Source organism: Heteronotia binoei, chromosome 1, assembly GCF_032191835.1.
Source record: "Heteronotia binoei isolate CCM8104 ecotype False Entrance Well chromosome 1, APGP_CSIRO_Hbin_v1, whole genome shotgun sequence".
Taxonomy (NCBI): domain Eukaryota; kingdom Metazoa; phylum Chordata; class Lepidosauria; order Squamata; family Gekkonidae; genus Heteronotia; species Heteronotia binoei.
In genome coordinates this window covers 249,372,105-249,386,736 of record NC_083223.1, presented here as the reverse complement: position 1 = coordinate 249,386,736, position 14,632 = coordinate 249,372,105, and the positions used below count along the sequence as shown (strand labels likewise).

The following is a 14,632-nucleotide window of genomic DNA, read 5'->3' as shown; positions in this document are numbered from 1 at the left end:
CATGCCTAGTGTTGGTAAAATGGTTACAAGAATAGGAAGGGGGGAGTACAAGTCCTTCCCAAGTCCCAGAGGAATCCATCTCTCCTGCCTACATGATCTGTGTATGTGAGAGACAGTAGAGCTAAATCACAGAGGATTACAAAATACTGGTTCACATTCTTTCAAAGATAACTCCAAGCTATGTGAAAAGGTGAGCTTAAGTCTCCACCTCATGTGAGCTTAAGGCTCCACCTCAGAGCTTAATGGAAGTCATCAGATTCAGCTTAGTGCCTCTGAGCATGTTCAGAAGGCCTTCAACCACATGCAGCTTGCAGGGGGAAATGGATGGTGGCCGAGGAAACTGTTTCCAGATCAGTTTGGCCCTTCCTCCCCTTCCTGGTGTGCAGTTCCTCAGTCCCTCAGCATAAAAGGGCCTAGGGGATAAGAGGTGTGCCTTGGAGTGGTGCCTGTGATACAAGCCTGATGTTAGTGGGCCCTGCAGCCTTCTCATTAAGTCAAGAAAGCTCCTGTCACTGTCTGTCTTGAAGGTATGTGTCATCCTTTTCTTTCTTTCATTCCACGCCTCTCATTTGCTTCCTTCCTCTTTCCCAAGTAGGTCACTCCTTATTTTCCAGTGATTGTTGTGCATTCCACCCCTCCCATTACAGACACCCAGACATTTTGCCCCTCTAGATCTTCACAGTGCCATTCCTCCCCCCCCCCCACCCCGGTCTATGTATCACCATCTGGAGTTTCAGTTCTTCTCCCTGTATGTCAGTTCATCCCAGGCCGCCTCACTGTTGCTATGACCATTTTCAAGTTTTTTCTTCTATGGTAGTATTGTTAATTTGACAACAAAAAGTGAGCGGAAGAAAGCCAGGTTTTAGTCCTATCTATAAGCCTCTCATCTTGTGTAAAAGTCATTCACTGCCCCAGATAGTGTAGAAGTCATCACTGCACCCCCCAACCCAAAACATAGGTACTAGTGACTGGAAAAGGCAATGAAAGAGCTTAGAAGCTTCAGACTTTTCAGTTATAGAAAAAAGACCTCTGAGGGAGACATGATAGAGGTTTATATCATTGTGCATGTTGAGAAGAATGTGGACAGAGAACTTCTTGTCCCTGTCCCGTAATGCTGGAACTTGGGGTCACCAAAGAAATTGAGCAGTAGATTTGTGGCTAAGGTTCCTTTCCTGCTAGCCATTTTCTCTGGAAAAGACACTCCCTCAGTTATAAAAAATGTAGTCAGTGTTTGTCTGTTTTATAGGGAGGGGATGGAGAACAGAACTTTTAACTATGGCACACAAGCATGCAAATAAAAATTTAAAAGGCAAGTATTCAAATACTTTTGGCCTTAGGATTGCTATGGTTGGCTCCTCAGCTGGAGGGATAGGTACTGCAGAATATTAGAATGGTGACCACGGTGACAGTTCTGCTTCCAGCCAACTTCAGAACAACAAGTCTAAAGAAGGCAGAAGGGGCAGAGGGGGCCTGAAACAATTACTGTTGCACACAATGCATAGTAAAATTATGAGCTTTGTTGCCACAAGGTGTTGATGGTGGCCACTGGCTTAAATAACCTTTCAAGGGCATTGGATATATTCATGTGACACACAGTTCAAGAACACCCATTAACCATGATGCCAGAGCTTTTGCATTCAGAGGGAAGAATATCAGTTGTGGGGTGGGGGGGGAATGACAGGAGAGCGGTTGTCTTCATACCATGCTTGTGGGTGGGGGGCTTTCCAGAGGCAACGGTCTGGCTGCTGTTGGAGAAAAAAGGATTCTGAGCCAAAAAGGCCCACCCTTTGTCTGACACAGGACAGTTTGTTTTTACTCAAAAGTGACTGGATGTGTGGGTGTGTTAAGTACCATCAAATCTCTTCTACTTATGGAAACGGTAAGATTGAATGACTGCCTGAACATCCTATCATTGACAGCCTTGCTCAGACAGGTCATGCAAACCAAGGGCTGTGGCTTCCTTGATTGAGTCAATCCATCTTATGTTGAGTCTTTCTCTTTTCTTGCTGTTTTCAGCTTTCCATAGAATCATAGAGTTGGAAAGGACCTCCAGGGTTATCTAGTCCAAACCCTTGCACAATGCAGGAAATTCACAAATACCTTCCCCCCCCCCCCACATATATCCCTAATGACCCCTGCTTCATGCCCAGAAGATGGCAACCCCCCCCCCCCCCCGATCCCTTGCTAAGCTGGCCTGGAGAAAAATTGCTGACTAACCCCAAAGTGGCAAACAGCATTTCCCTGGGCATGTAAGAAAGGGCCATGAGAACTAAGCACTGATGCAACTGTTCCTGCCCTCCTTACGATCTGCCTCATTTCTTAGCATTATTGTCTTTTCCAGTGACTCTGGTCACCTCATAATGTGACTAAAGTACAATAGTTTAGTCATTTTAGCATCTAGGGAGAGTTCAGGTTTGATTTGATCTAGAACCTACTTATTTGTCTTTTTGACAGTCCATGACATCCATAAAACTTTCCTCTCACACTAAATTTCAAATGAATCCACTTTCTTTCTGTCAGCTTTCTTTGTTGTCCAACATCCTCCTCACCCATACAGAGGGAATACTATGGTATTACCTTGATCTTGGTCTCCAGCAACACATCCTTTCACTTAGGAATCTTTTCTAGCTCTTTCATGGGTACCTTTCCATTCTTAATGTCCTGATTTCTTGGCTGCAGTCTCCTTTTAGTTGATGAAGCCAAGGAATAGAAGATCTTGAACAGTTTCAATTTCTTCATTGTCAACCTTAAAATTCTGTAATTCCCCAGTAGTTACTATTACTGTCGTCTTGATGTTCAGCTGTAATCCTACTTTCTGCTTTAAGTTTTATCAGTAGTCATTTCAAGTCTTCACTATTTTACATGCTGGACAGTATTATAATTATTATTTGGGTGACCTTATTGTAGATAGTACTTAACATAAACAGCCACCAAGCAGTCTTGGTTCCTGCCTCCACCTTTCCGGATGAATGTCATTTGTACATCAAATGTGTAGTTGTTTTAAATTTGCCTGATTCAGGCCACTTCCTCCTGTCAGAAGCACTTGAGGGAAATCTCCCTGGAAAATGCAAGATTTTATCACTAGGCAAAAATGTGGTTCTCTCATCCCTGCTTAGAAAAACAGTTGGGTGTTGTGAGGGTTGTTTGGAATTCTGGCAAGCATTTCCTTTAGGATGTGTTAATTAGGTGGCCACCATTATGCTTATCTGGCAAAATGGACCCTCTGCCAGAATAACTTCTGCCTCAAAAAATGTGCCCAGTCTCCTGATGCCACAAAACTATTTGTCATTTCAACAGACTAACAGATACCCTTTGGAATCCACCCCCCCGCTTAATTTGGTATTTCACTTCACTATATCTCAGTCTCATCAGTTCTCAGAAGCTAAGTAGGGTCATTACTTGGAGGGGAGACCACCAAGGCAGACTCTGCAGAGGAAGGAGTCCTCTATTTCCCACCCCCCAAACTTCAGCCCTGCTTGAAAATAAAATTCAGGTGGGTAGCCGTGTTGGTCTGAAGCAATAGAGCAAAGTTTAATTCTGGGTATAAGCTTTTGTGTGTGTGCATACAAAAGCTTATACCCAGAATTAAACTTCATTTTTATGTTTGTGTGCATACAAAAGCTTATATCCAGAATTAAACTTCATTGCCACTGGATTCAGATTTTGTTCTTCAGCCCTGCTGGTTTGTCTGCATAGGTAAAATTGCTCAAGTGATGAATTTGAAAAGAGGGATCATTTCAGGCTGCCTTACAAAACTAAAACTAGTTCCAAAAGCATATTCTAAACCTTCTTGGCAGCACAGAACTGGCCACATATTTTTGGGTCTTGGCCAGCTGGACTGTGAGTGTAGGGCAGTGGTTTATTGGTTTATGGTAGGGTTGAAACTGGAGAATTGGAAAAAGCAGCTAGGCACAGCCTTTCAGGTCTGCAACCTGTAATGAATCTGTTCTCTTAGAGCAACACTCAGTGAATTGGCAGTTACATAACCCTGTAAACAAAAAAGATTAAACAATGCAGAATGTGGCAAAGGAAATTAATGCTGTGACAACTGCCTTCTCATTACTTAGGGAAGAAGGGCCAATTTCCTGTCACTTGGGGGAAAAGGGACCAGAAATCATGCCAAAATTTTAATTGAATAGGACTTGCTTGGGAGCCTCGGGTATCCCACTTCTCTTCCTCCACTCTGCAAAACAGGAAACACATTTCCCAAACTTGCCCTGATATATCAGAATGCAAGTTGCTAGTCCTTACTGTGCTGTGTCTTCAGGGACTTTTGTTCTGAGGGAGAGGCTTGTTTAATCATTGCTTTCCAAGGCAGGGAACATGAAGCAAGTCTGGCTTGTTCCAGATTGGTTCTAATGTATATGTTACCGATCCTTGAGCGTTTTGGGATGGAGGTGGGCTAAAAACTCATAAAGAAATGGGCAGTGAGTTCTCAGTGCAGCAACAGCAGCCTTCGTCCCATTGATGTGGCTTTTGTGCTTTCCATTTTTATGGAAATATACCTTGTTTATCTTGCTGTTGGGGTTGCCTGGTTGTCATTTTGTTTGTTCAAAAACTTATGTGGGATCCCCCTCACCCAGGGTGACTTGCTTCTGCTCTCATTTCCTCTTTAGTCTCAGTATACTTAAAATTTGTGAGTTGATGCCTCCGGAAAGCAGAAAAATGCATATTTATCAGCATAAGTTTAGGCTTGTATTAGGAGAAATGTCTGTAAGTTCAAATGATGTATTAGGGGGATGGTGAACAGAGACTGCCAAAAAGCCTGCTGGCTGCATTTGCCAGAGGGCCAGTTTTGACATAACATATAGACACAAAACTATATGTTTTGACATAACATATAGACACATGCCTCTTTTCTCCCTCTTCTACCTCCCCCCCCCCGCAAAAAAAAATCCTTAACACACCAGCCCAGTTTGGATAACTTTGTAAATGTCAGTTAGCTCTCAACTTAAGCAATCTTAAAGGGTTGCTGTGAGAAGAAATGGAAGAAACTGTCCACCTATGTAACTCCTTGGAAGAAAGCAGGGGTGCAAATGTAATGAAATAAATTAATTCAGCATCTTTAAGAAAATGTATCAGTGCTTTTATCAAAATAATGTGCAGTTCTGTCATTGTTCTCTCATAAGAATTTCACCTTTCCACCCCTTAACCCTGCAAAGATAGCATCGAGAGAGAGTGGGCAGTGCTTTTGGAAATCTGTGAATCAAGAAAAGGAGCTGTTGTGGGAAGGTGTTCTGCACCCAATTCTAAAGGAAGCACAATGAACAAGTCAAATCAAGCCTAATTCCTGTAGGCTGCAGAAACTGCCTTTCCAGGGTCAGACTTGGGTTTCCTTGGTGCTATGTCTTGAAATCCCTTCCCCTACATCCTAATGTACACATTTTTGTCTCTTACTGTTTCAGAGGGTAGGCTTGTTGCTCTGCAGTAGAACAGCTTGATTTGAATCTAGTACCTGAGAGTCCCACAAGATTTTGGAGGTATAAACTTTTGAGTGTCAAAGCTCTGCTGAAGGGAGCTTTGGCTCTTGAAAGCTTCTACCTTAAAAATCTTGTGTCTCTCTAAAGTGTTATCAGACTGAAATCTTGTTTGTCTCTAATGCCACTTAACATTCTGGTCCTTTTTAGGTTTCTCTATTTAGGGACCGCAGTCCAAGTTTTGTTCCCTGGTGAAAGGAAGTGGAGGGAGATAGGGCCCAGGGAATGTTTGGGAGTGTCTAAAGCTGCCCTATGTAAGAGTGAAGTAATGTGTGTTGTATTTTGAAGTTTGTTTCCACTTCCATTTTTCAGGGAACTTCAGCTGGTGTTTAAAGGCTCCTCTGCAGGGCTTTTTTTGAGCAGGAACGCAGTTCCAGCTGGCTTGGTGTCAGGGGGTGTGGCCTAATGTGCCAATGAGTTCCTGCTGGGCTTTTCCTACAAAAAAGCCCTGTGTGAAACAATAGTGTCATTGGGGGTGTGGCATAATATGCAAATGAGTTCCTGTTGAGCTTTTTCTACAAAAAAAGCCTTGCTCCTCTGTATATACTGTGGCCCAAGCCTGATGGCTTCCATTGGGCCAAAGTAGACGCTTAACATCCATCAGTACTTTGCCTTCTCAGCCAGTTTGGTGTGGTGGTTAAGTGTGCAGACTGTTATCTGGGAGAACTGGGTTTGATTCCCCACTCCTCCGCTTGCAGCTGCTGGAATAGCCTTGGGTCAGCCTTGAAAGGGCAGCTTCTGTGAGAGCTTTCTCAACCCCATCGGGTGTCTGTTGTAAGCAGGGCCCACTAGTCAAACTAGGTGGTTGCCTAGGGTGCCAGGAGGGGGGTGCCAACTTGGGCTCCCCTCTGGTGCCCATGACAAATGCCTAGTTTGCCTGCCTCCCCCCACCACCGGCCCCCTCCCCTTGTGCTTCGCTCCCCCCCCCCCCAGCGCAATCAGAGGAGTGCGCCGAGGTTGGGCCTTACTGGCTTCAATGCAGCCAACATTGGATCCTTCTTTGAAGAGCACACTGGAGGAGGCTTGGCTCCCCCTCACTTCTGGTTCCGGAAAGTGGGGGGGGGGGAAGCCTCCTTCCTCCAGCGTGCTCTTCAAAGAAGGATTAGATGCCAGCCGTATCGAGGCTGGTAGAGCCCAGCCTTGGTGTAGCACGCTCTGATTGTGGGGGGCAGCACCGCAGAGGGAGGGGGCGGAGGGGTGTGACGGGCAGGGAGCCTGCCTGGGTGCCATGCACCCTAGAGCCGGCGCCGCTTGTGAGGGAGAAAAGTAAACAACTCTGAAACTCTGGGATTCAGAGTGAAGGGTGGAGTATAAATCCAGCATCCTCCTCCTCCTCGTGTTGAACACATTCTTGAACTAAACCCAAGTGACAAAGTGAGTTTTGACTCATAAAAGTTATAATCCGGAAAATGCTATTGCAGTTAGAATTTTGTTCTACTAAAACTAGCAGTTTAATAGCCTAGCCTAGGTTTCTTTTGTCAGTGCTGGGAAGCTAAGCAGGGTTGGCCATGGTTAGTACTTGGCTGGGAGATCGTCAAGGATGACTGGGGTTGTTATGCTGAGTATGGCAATGGCAACCCTCCTCTTCTCGCGTCTTGCTTTGAAAACCCCGCAGTGACTTGACTGTATACACTTATTATTATTATAGACTAGCATGGCTCTCCATCTGAAACCAAAACAACCCAGATTGCCAATAACAGGCTGCCCAGGTTTTGGAATGGCTGACGTTAATGAGCAGAGGGACATTTATACGGGCTCCTGAAATTATGCGCTTTATGAGGTTAAATGGCAGCACAAGGTTAAAAGGGCTGGGTTTCTATGTGGTTTAATCTGCACTGCAAACTTAACCCCTTTTATTATCAGCTGGCCAGTTTTTAAAGTCTTGCCTCTAGCTAAGACTATATTGTTATGCCATGCGGGGGAACTGGGGAATAGGTGGGGAGCGCTGCTTATTGGTTCGGTTTTGAATGTTTTATTCTCCCATATTCAATGCCTCTTGTTTTCTTCCATTTTTCCTACCCAGTTCTTCCAGTGTCTTGGACCGCTTTTCTCGAATTCTGAAGCACATTTTGACTCAGCGGAGGTGAATCCTTTTGGTTTTATCGTCTCTCTTTCCCCTTCTCAGTTCCTTACCTTGTATGTTTGGACTACCACATCAAATTGCAACTTGGGCATTAAGAGGCAGCAAAATATCTGCATTCCTTGTCACCTGGTTGTTGTTGTTGTTGTTGTGGGTTTTCTACCTCAAGAAGCAGCATTGTGGAATAGGCTGACCTGTGGTTGTGAACACTAAAAACAAAAAGTGCAAGAGTTCATTTAAGAAAGTTAAGTTGCATTGTTAGGAACATGTTCCTGGGAATAAACCATACTAAATAAAATGAGAAGGACATTAGAGTAGACCTGTTTAGGGTTGTTCACTTAATATTCCACCTCATTACAAAAAGATATCACTCAAGGCAGATTTAAGGCTATAAGGATTACAATGACAAATGGATTAAAATTGTTGTCATGCACAAGTTAAGTAATCTAAAACCAGAAGCCTTATGGCTTAACCTCATGAGATGTTACAAGTTTCATGAGTGGAACACCTAGTTTGTTTTCTCCTCTTTAAAAAAATTAATCAGATGCAGCCCAATTCCAACTGGGACCATGGCTCAGAACAACAGTGGGCTCAAACCTTCCCCCCTGCACCATTTTTCCCAATCCAAAATAGCTCTGGAGAATCCAGTCGAGAAGCATGTATCCATGTGATCACCCCAGTGAAGCAAACAGTAGCGCCTTAGACTGAGAGCACAGTGCAGAGGAAAGTTTACATCCTCTCTTTGCACCAGAATCCTGGTCAGTATCAACCTCCTGTGTACACCTGATTTTTAGGAGGGTAGGGAAACTGGTATGAGCTCTAGTCACGGGTCTTGTGCTCCTGTACATTCACCAAACCATCATATATCAGAAATAAACAAGCCACTCCATAGTAAATCCTAGCAGCAGAGAGAAATAAAATCTGATCATGGTTCTTTTTTCTTTTTTTGGTACTGAATTGACAGATTGCAGAACTCCCATGGGACCTGCAGTAATTAGTGTCACTGATGAAAGGACAGATTGTCAGGCTGCTGGTGCTAAGACAGAGAGGAACAGGTGCTGGATGCGCTTGTATTTAGGAGCGGGAAGAATGAAAGTTGCTGAATTGTGGGTAATCGGAATCTTCTTTTTATATTTTTCTCCCCCACCTCAATCCTGAGCAGTTACTACCCACTCTACCCTCCCGCAGAAGAGATAAACATTGATTATGAGAACTTCTATCACTATGCGCAGCTGCCTGTTACACCAGATGTGTTGATCACTCCGTCAGACCTGAGATACTTCATTAAGGTTGGAAGTGAAGCTGGCAGGGGGAGGGATGGGGTGTGTTGGCTCCAGAACAGGGTGAGGATTCTGGATTTCCCCCTTCTCCACCCCCCCTTAAGAAGGCAGCGGAGAAAAACTGGGCCAGATAAGAGAACAAAGCCCCCAGAAAGTTTGCTGGTAATTTAATTCTCTTCTTTGTAGTCAAAAACATATAATACAAATCTCCAGTGTGTTTTAATAATCTTCAGAATACATAACTGCATTATATTGGGAAGAGGAGGCATATATGTCTGATCTGTTTCCCAAAGGAGGATTACCAAAATGTATCATCAGGGATTTGTATTATGTGTGTTTGAATGCAAGCTGGCATGTTGTTAAAATTGCTTTATCTGTCCTACCCTTTTTGGCTTTGACTGTGGTCTTACCCACAAGAAGAGTCAGTCCACAGGCTCCTTTACGTGTGCCAGCATGTAGGATGGTTCAGTCCCAAGTAGATTCCTTTGCCCCCCATCCCAGTCAGGATTGCTGCTCCACCCAGCAGCTGTACTTGCATGATCCAAAGGTTACTCACCCTGCATTTTCTGTCATATTGCAAAGGATCTTGCGGCATGCCTCTCAGCTGATACGTCACTTCACTGGCACCTTAAAAATATTGCAAGCATTTGTGTTTAATGTGCATTTGGGACCAGGTGGGGGATGGCTTCCTTAATGGTAGACATCAGGCTTTGCATTTAGTAGTTTAAATCTCTAGCTAAAAGAAATTTGGGTGATGCAGTTGAGATTATCTTCACCCCACCACTCTGTATAGCTTCTGCCAGCCATAGTAAATAATACATTTATTATTTTATTTATTTTATTTTAGTATATTTCTATTCCGCCCATTCCCCGTAGGGCTCAGGGCAGAGTACAACATATTATAAAACAATAAAATACAGTAAAAACATTTTATAAACAAACAACCCAACAGCACTCAGAAAATTTTCCATATCATCACATATTGCCCAACCTGGCCATCTCACATCATGATAAGATGTTATCCCATACAGGTGGCAGATATTATTCCATTTTATAGCACAGGCTAAGGTTCTGACTTAGTTTAAAAAACAAAGCTTTATGTTCATATGACCTCCTGTTTTCTATTTAGACTTGAGTATGGGTGCAACATGGCCTCTAGCTATTTAATCTGATCGAAAGCAGTCCACACAACATGTACACAATGAAGACCTCTGGCAGACCTCCATGCATAGACTCGATCTGTCTCTTGGCTGCGCAGTAGATCAGGAGTAGGGAGGGATGTGCAAAAAAACCCTGTTTATGGAGTTCAGGTATTGAACCTGGAAAATATTGATATTTTCTGATATTCTCAAATCCCAATATTGGTATGGTATTTGGGTTCAGTAAATATTCAGGATTGCTGAATTTTTTCAGCTCCATTATAACCTAGGGTGACCAGTTTGGTGTAGTGGTTAAGTGTACAGACTCTTTTCACAGAGTTGTTCTTGAGAGGGTAGCTTCTGGGAGAGTTCTCTCAGCCCCACCTACCTCAGAGGTGTCTGCTGTGGTGGAGGAAGATAAAGGAGATTGTAAGCCGCTCTGAGATTCAGAGTAAGCCGCTCTGAGATTCAGGGCTGGATGTAAATCCAATATTATCATCATCATTATATTCAATGATCCCCATAGGTATAATGGAGAATTGATCCAGCAGTATCTGGGGCTCTGTGGGGGTTGTTTTTTTGAGGTTGAGGCATAAAATTTTCAGCATAGCTGCTGGTGTGCCTCCTCAACACCCCTCCCCCCAAGTTTTAAAAAGATTGGACCAAAGGGTCCAATTTTATGGGCCCCAAAGAAGGTGTTCCCATCCTTCATTGTTTTCTATTGAGATAGGAAAGGGATTGCAGTCCCTTTAAATGCCTTCTCCAAGCCACGACTCTGCAAGTGAACTCTGAAAGTGTTTGAAGGGCTCACAGTCCCTTTAAACACTTTCTCCAAGTGGTGAGTTCACTTGGAAGGTGTTTAAAGGAACTGCAGTCCCTTTAAATGCCCTTTAACTTTGACTATCTGGTGGGCCCAAAATATCATGAATATTTCCAGGAACCAGCCATTTCAGATAGCGAAAAAATGGCCATAGCTATATCTGGCTGAAAGAATATGCAGAAAATACTGATAAGATACTTTTTGGATATTTTTCTGGCTCAGATTTAGCTGAACGCACACCCCTAGCTGGCACCAATCACAAAAATGTTGGGAGTTTGCAAGCCAAACTCTGAATGGGTGTTGAATGGGTGTTGCTGCAGAAACAATGGTAATGCCACCTAGGTTCTTCTGAGGAAGGAAGGAAAGAGGAAAACCAGAACTGGCTATTCAAAACAGAAGAAATAGGTGTTAGAGAACTCATCAGCAGGCACAGTGGAGATTGCTAGAACAGACCTTGCTTCCAGAACTGAGGGAAATCAATATGTAGGGACTGAGGGAAATCAATTATCAATGATGGGATAAAATTAAATATTTCATTAGTAACTATGGGAAGAAGATAAAATTATATTTCCCAGAAGAGCTGAATATAAATAATAATGCCATTCAGAATCTAAAGCTCCAGTTTAAGCCACAAACTGGTGTGGGAGGAGAGGGAAGTCCAAATTACATCTCGACCATTTTGCTGCTGAACTCTCCCCCAACTCTTTTTAACTCCACTGGGAAAACAGTTTTCCGAGGTTGCCGCAGGGGGCAGCTCTATATAACCCAGGGCTTCTTGAATTAGTATGACATCATGGGCCAGCTGCTTAATATGAGAAAGGGGAATGAAGTTATTTTTGTCCACTGTGTGTTTTTGTTTGCATTGCTTGTTTTCAAAGCAGCAACCAAAAGTACATCTTGCATTCTAATACAAATTCATGGAGTATAAATTTAATCAACTGCTATTGGATTAAATTGAGCCTCCTCATTCACTGAGTGGCAGTGGAGGAAGGGAATAGCCATGGCAGGCATCTGGCTGGCTATGACTGGAAACAGGATGCTAGATCTTACAGCCTTAGAGCAGACCAAGCAGTATTGTCTACTCAGACTGACAATGGCTCTCCAGGGTCTAAGACAGAGGTCTTTCACTTAGTATCTGGAGACAGTACTATCTCATTATCTGGAGATATCAGTGATTGAACCTGGAACTTTCTGTGTGCCAAGTCCTACCACTGAGCCATGGCCACTTCTGGTCCTTGTATCAGAGTTAGGGAAATCTGCATGTGTTGACAGTGTTAGTGCATAATATAATGTTCTTCCCCTGGTTTTCTGCTCCTCTCCAGGACATCCTTGGGTGCATTTGTATGAATCCAGGCCGGCTAACAAAAGGCCAAGTGGGGGGCACTTATGGCCGTCTGTACGTCCAACAACAAGTCTACAGTGAGGAGCGGAAGAGCCCATGTGTTGCAGCTCAGGTTGTCCGAATCTAGCCCGGGTAGGCACTGTCAAACAGGACCAATCATCAAAGGCCATCTGGAGTTTTAGTACAAACTGGATCAAGATACATTCTGGCAGTGAGACAAACAGTTGGACAGGAGAGCCTTCTCTGCCAGCAGAACCTAAGGGTGCCTTTTAGGAGTGCAGATGTTTGGAATCTTGCCTTCAGTCTTTGCAGAGTAACCCAAAACATTGGACAGGATCCACTTGCGTTCCCTGAAAGGATAGGGAAGAAATGGTTTCTGTTGCAGATATCCTATTGGTACATACTTTCTGCTTAGATTAAATAAAAATTTTGTCTTGCTTGTATCTTTCTTTTCCCCGGGATGGGGACTCCCCACCCTGCTCTCAAGTTTATGGTCTCAGTAGCCTTATGAGTGTGTTGAAGAATGTTTCCTGTACTCTAAAGCATCTAGGAAAACTGATCTTTGGCTTGCTTAGGCAACTGAAGTTTCACATCTTGTGTGGGATCAACTGGGCTCACTACAAGTTCCATCCTATAAAATCTGTATCTCTTTTCACTTCTGTGTTGGGAGTGAAAGAGCAGGTGTGGAAGAGTAACTTAGCTGTCCCTTGTGCAGATCCAACCCTGGATAAGCTCTCTGTCTCAGCCCCTCTTTCTGCAGTATTACAAGCAGGCCTCAGATTCAATGGGAGCTCACAGGGCAGGTCCTGAACCTTTCTGAGAGTTCTACCTCCTCCTTCCCACCTTGTCCATTGAATAGTAGGTGCAGCTGCATAACAATCCCTGCATGAGCGCCACCACCTATTTTTCTACAAAATTACCCCTGCTTACAAGTAACATGGGGAACCTGTAAGGGGGCACCTCACTTCCCCCTGTATATCCTTCCCCAAACTATTTTCTCTTTCCCTCCTCCTGGCAGCCCCCATATCCACTTCCTCTGCTTCTCACCCACCTTCCCTCGTGTTCAGCTTAATTATTAATTTATACCATGCTTTTCTCCCCAAGGGGAGACCCAAACCACACTTGTATTATCTGTTTTATCTTCACAACAACCCTTTGAAGTAGATTAGGCTGAGAGTGGTTGACTGGCTGAAGGTCACCCATTCATGACAGAGAGGGGATTCAAACCTAGGTCTCCCAATTCCTAGTTTGATTTTATTAGCTCTACACCACAGTGATTTTGTGTGGTGGCTGCTGTTGAATAATAGTGAGTCACCAATGGGCCTGGGTGTGTTATGCAAGTCATGTGATACTGAGTCACCTGGTGTTTGCTGCCAGGCTTGACCATGATTTTCCTTCCCTCCAGGAGAGGGGGAACAGCGCTTTACCCCTCCCTCTGCTTCTTCTTGACTAAAACCAAGGCTTGAAGACTGCAATATCATGATTGCTGAATGTGTTAAATGTTGAAAGGTACCTGTGAGTCCAAAGCTGCAATCTGTAGCTGCTTCTGATTTACTGTCTTCCTTTTGTTTCACTTCCAGAGGAAACTGGAAAACCTGTCCTGACTGTGTTGGGTGCAATTGGGGAATTTGGTCACTTCCACTGTAGACTCACAGTAGAATTGCTTCTTTGGGGTGAGGCTATGGCTCAGTGGCAGAGCACCTGAATGTCCCATGATATTTCCTTGGCATGTTCAGTTAAAAGAAACAAATAGTAGGTGATGTGAAAAAGTCCTGAGAACTTGGAGAGCTGCTGCCAGTCAGAATAGAAAATATTGACCTTGACTCAGTAGATAACTTCATGTGTTCGTGGAGCTGGCCTCTTTTCAGTCCAGAGGCATACCAAGATCATTGATTTGTACAGAAATGTAGAGTGACATCTTTATGTCCAATAGCCTGCAGCATGGCTTGTTTTTGTTGGTGGCCTGGAGCTGCTGTTTGCCTTCTTGTAGCATGCCTTCTCCCTCCCTTTGTGGTACAAACAATCTAGATGGCACCTGCCGTATGAGTCAAGGTGAGGTTGCCTTAGGGAACAGACTTGTAGGTGCCATTACAGTCCTCAACGTGGGAGACGGATCTGACTCACAGCAGGGAAGATCAGTTTTGCGAGCCACACTGAATGAAACATAAACTTTTACAAGAGCATGGTCATTTGCCTTTGTTTCAGTGAGCCCAGGGTAGGATACAAGGTGCCCCCTTTCCACTGAGCTAAGTTAGCCATGCTGGTTGTGTGGAGTAAACTAAGGAAGGCAGTGAAGCTGGGACTGGAATACACATACATACACCCCTTACAAGGAAATCTTAAAGAGTTTGGGGCTGTTTAGTTTAGCTGGAGAATGACCAAGGAAATATATGATGAGGTCTATGCAATTATGCATTGTGCAGAAAACGTAGGAAGAAAACTTCTCTCCTCCCAAAACACTGAAATTTGAGATTGCCCAAGTGGATTCAGGACA

General features: G+C 44.0%; 2 protein-coding genes across 2 annotated transcripts in view; both read left to right on the top strand.

Moving 5' to 3' along the window:
- Positions 1–12,581, top strand: part of POLA2 (DNA polymerase alpha 2, accessory subunit) — a 48,642-nt gene extending 36,061 nt beyond the window's left edge. The window contains exons 16-18 of the mRNA XM_060251752.1: positions 7,501–7,560; positions 8,720–8,846; positions 12,119–12,581. Of these exons, the coding sequence (XP_060107735.1) occupies positions 7,501–7,560; positions 8,720–8,846; positions 12,119–12,265 (334 nt within the window). The 3' untranslated portion in view covers positions 12,266–12,581. The remainder of the gene's footprint in view (positions 1–7,500; positions 7,561–8,719; positions 8,847–12,118) is intronic.
- The window catches only part of RELA (RELA proto-oncogene, NF-kB subunit), a 542,238-nt gene that overhangs the window by 49,966 nt on the left and 477,640 nt on the right, over positions 1–14,632 (top strand). The gene's annotated exons all lie outside the window — the stretch shown is intronic.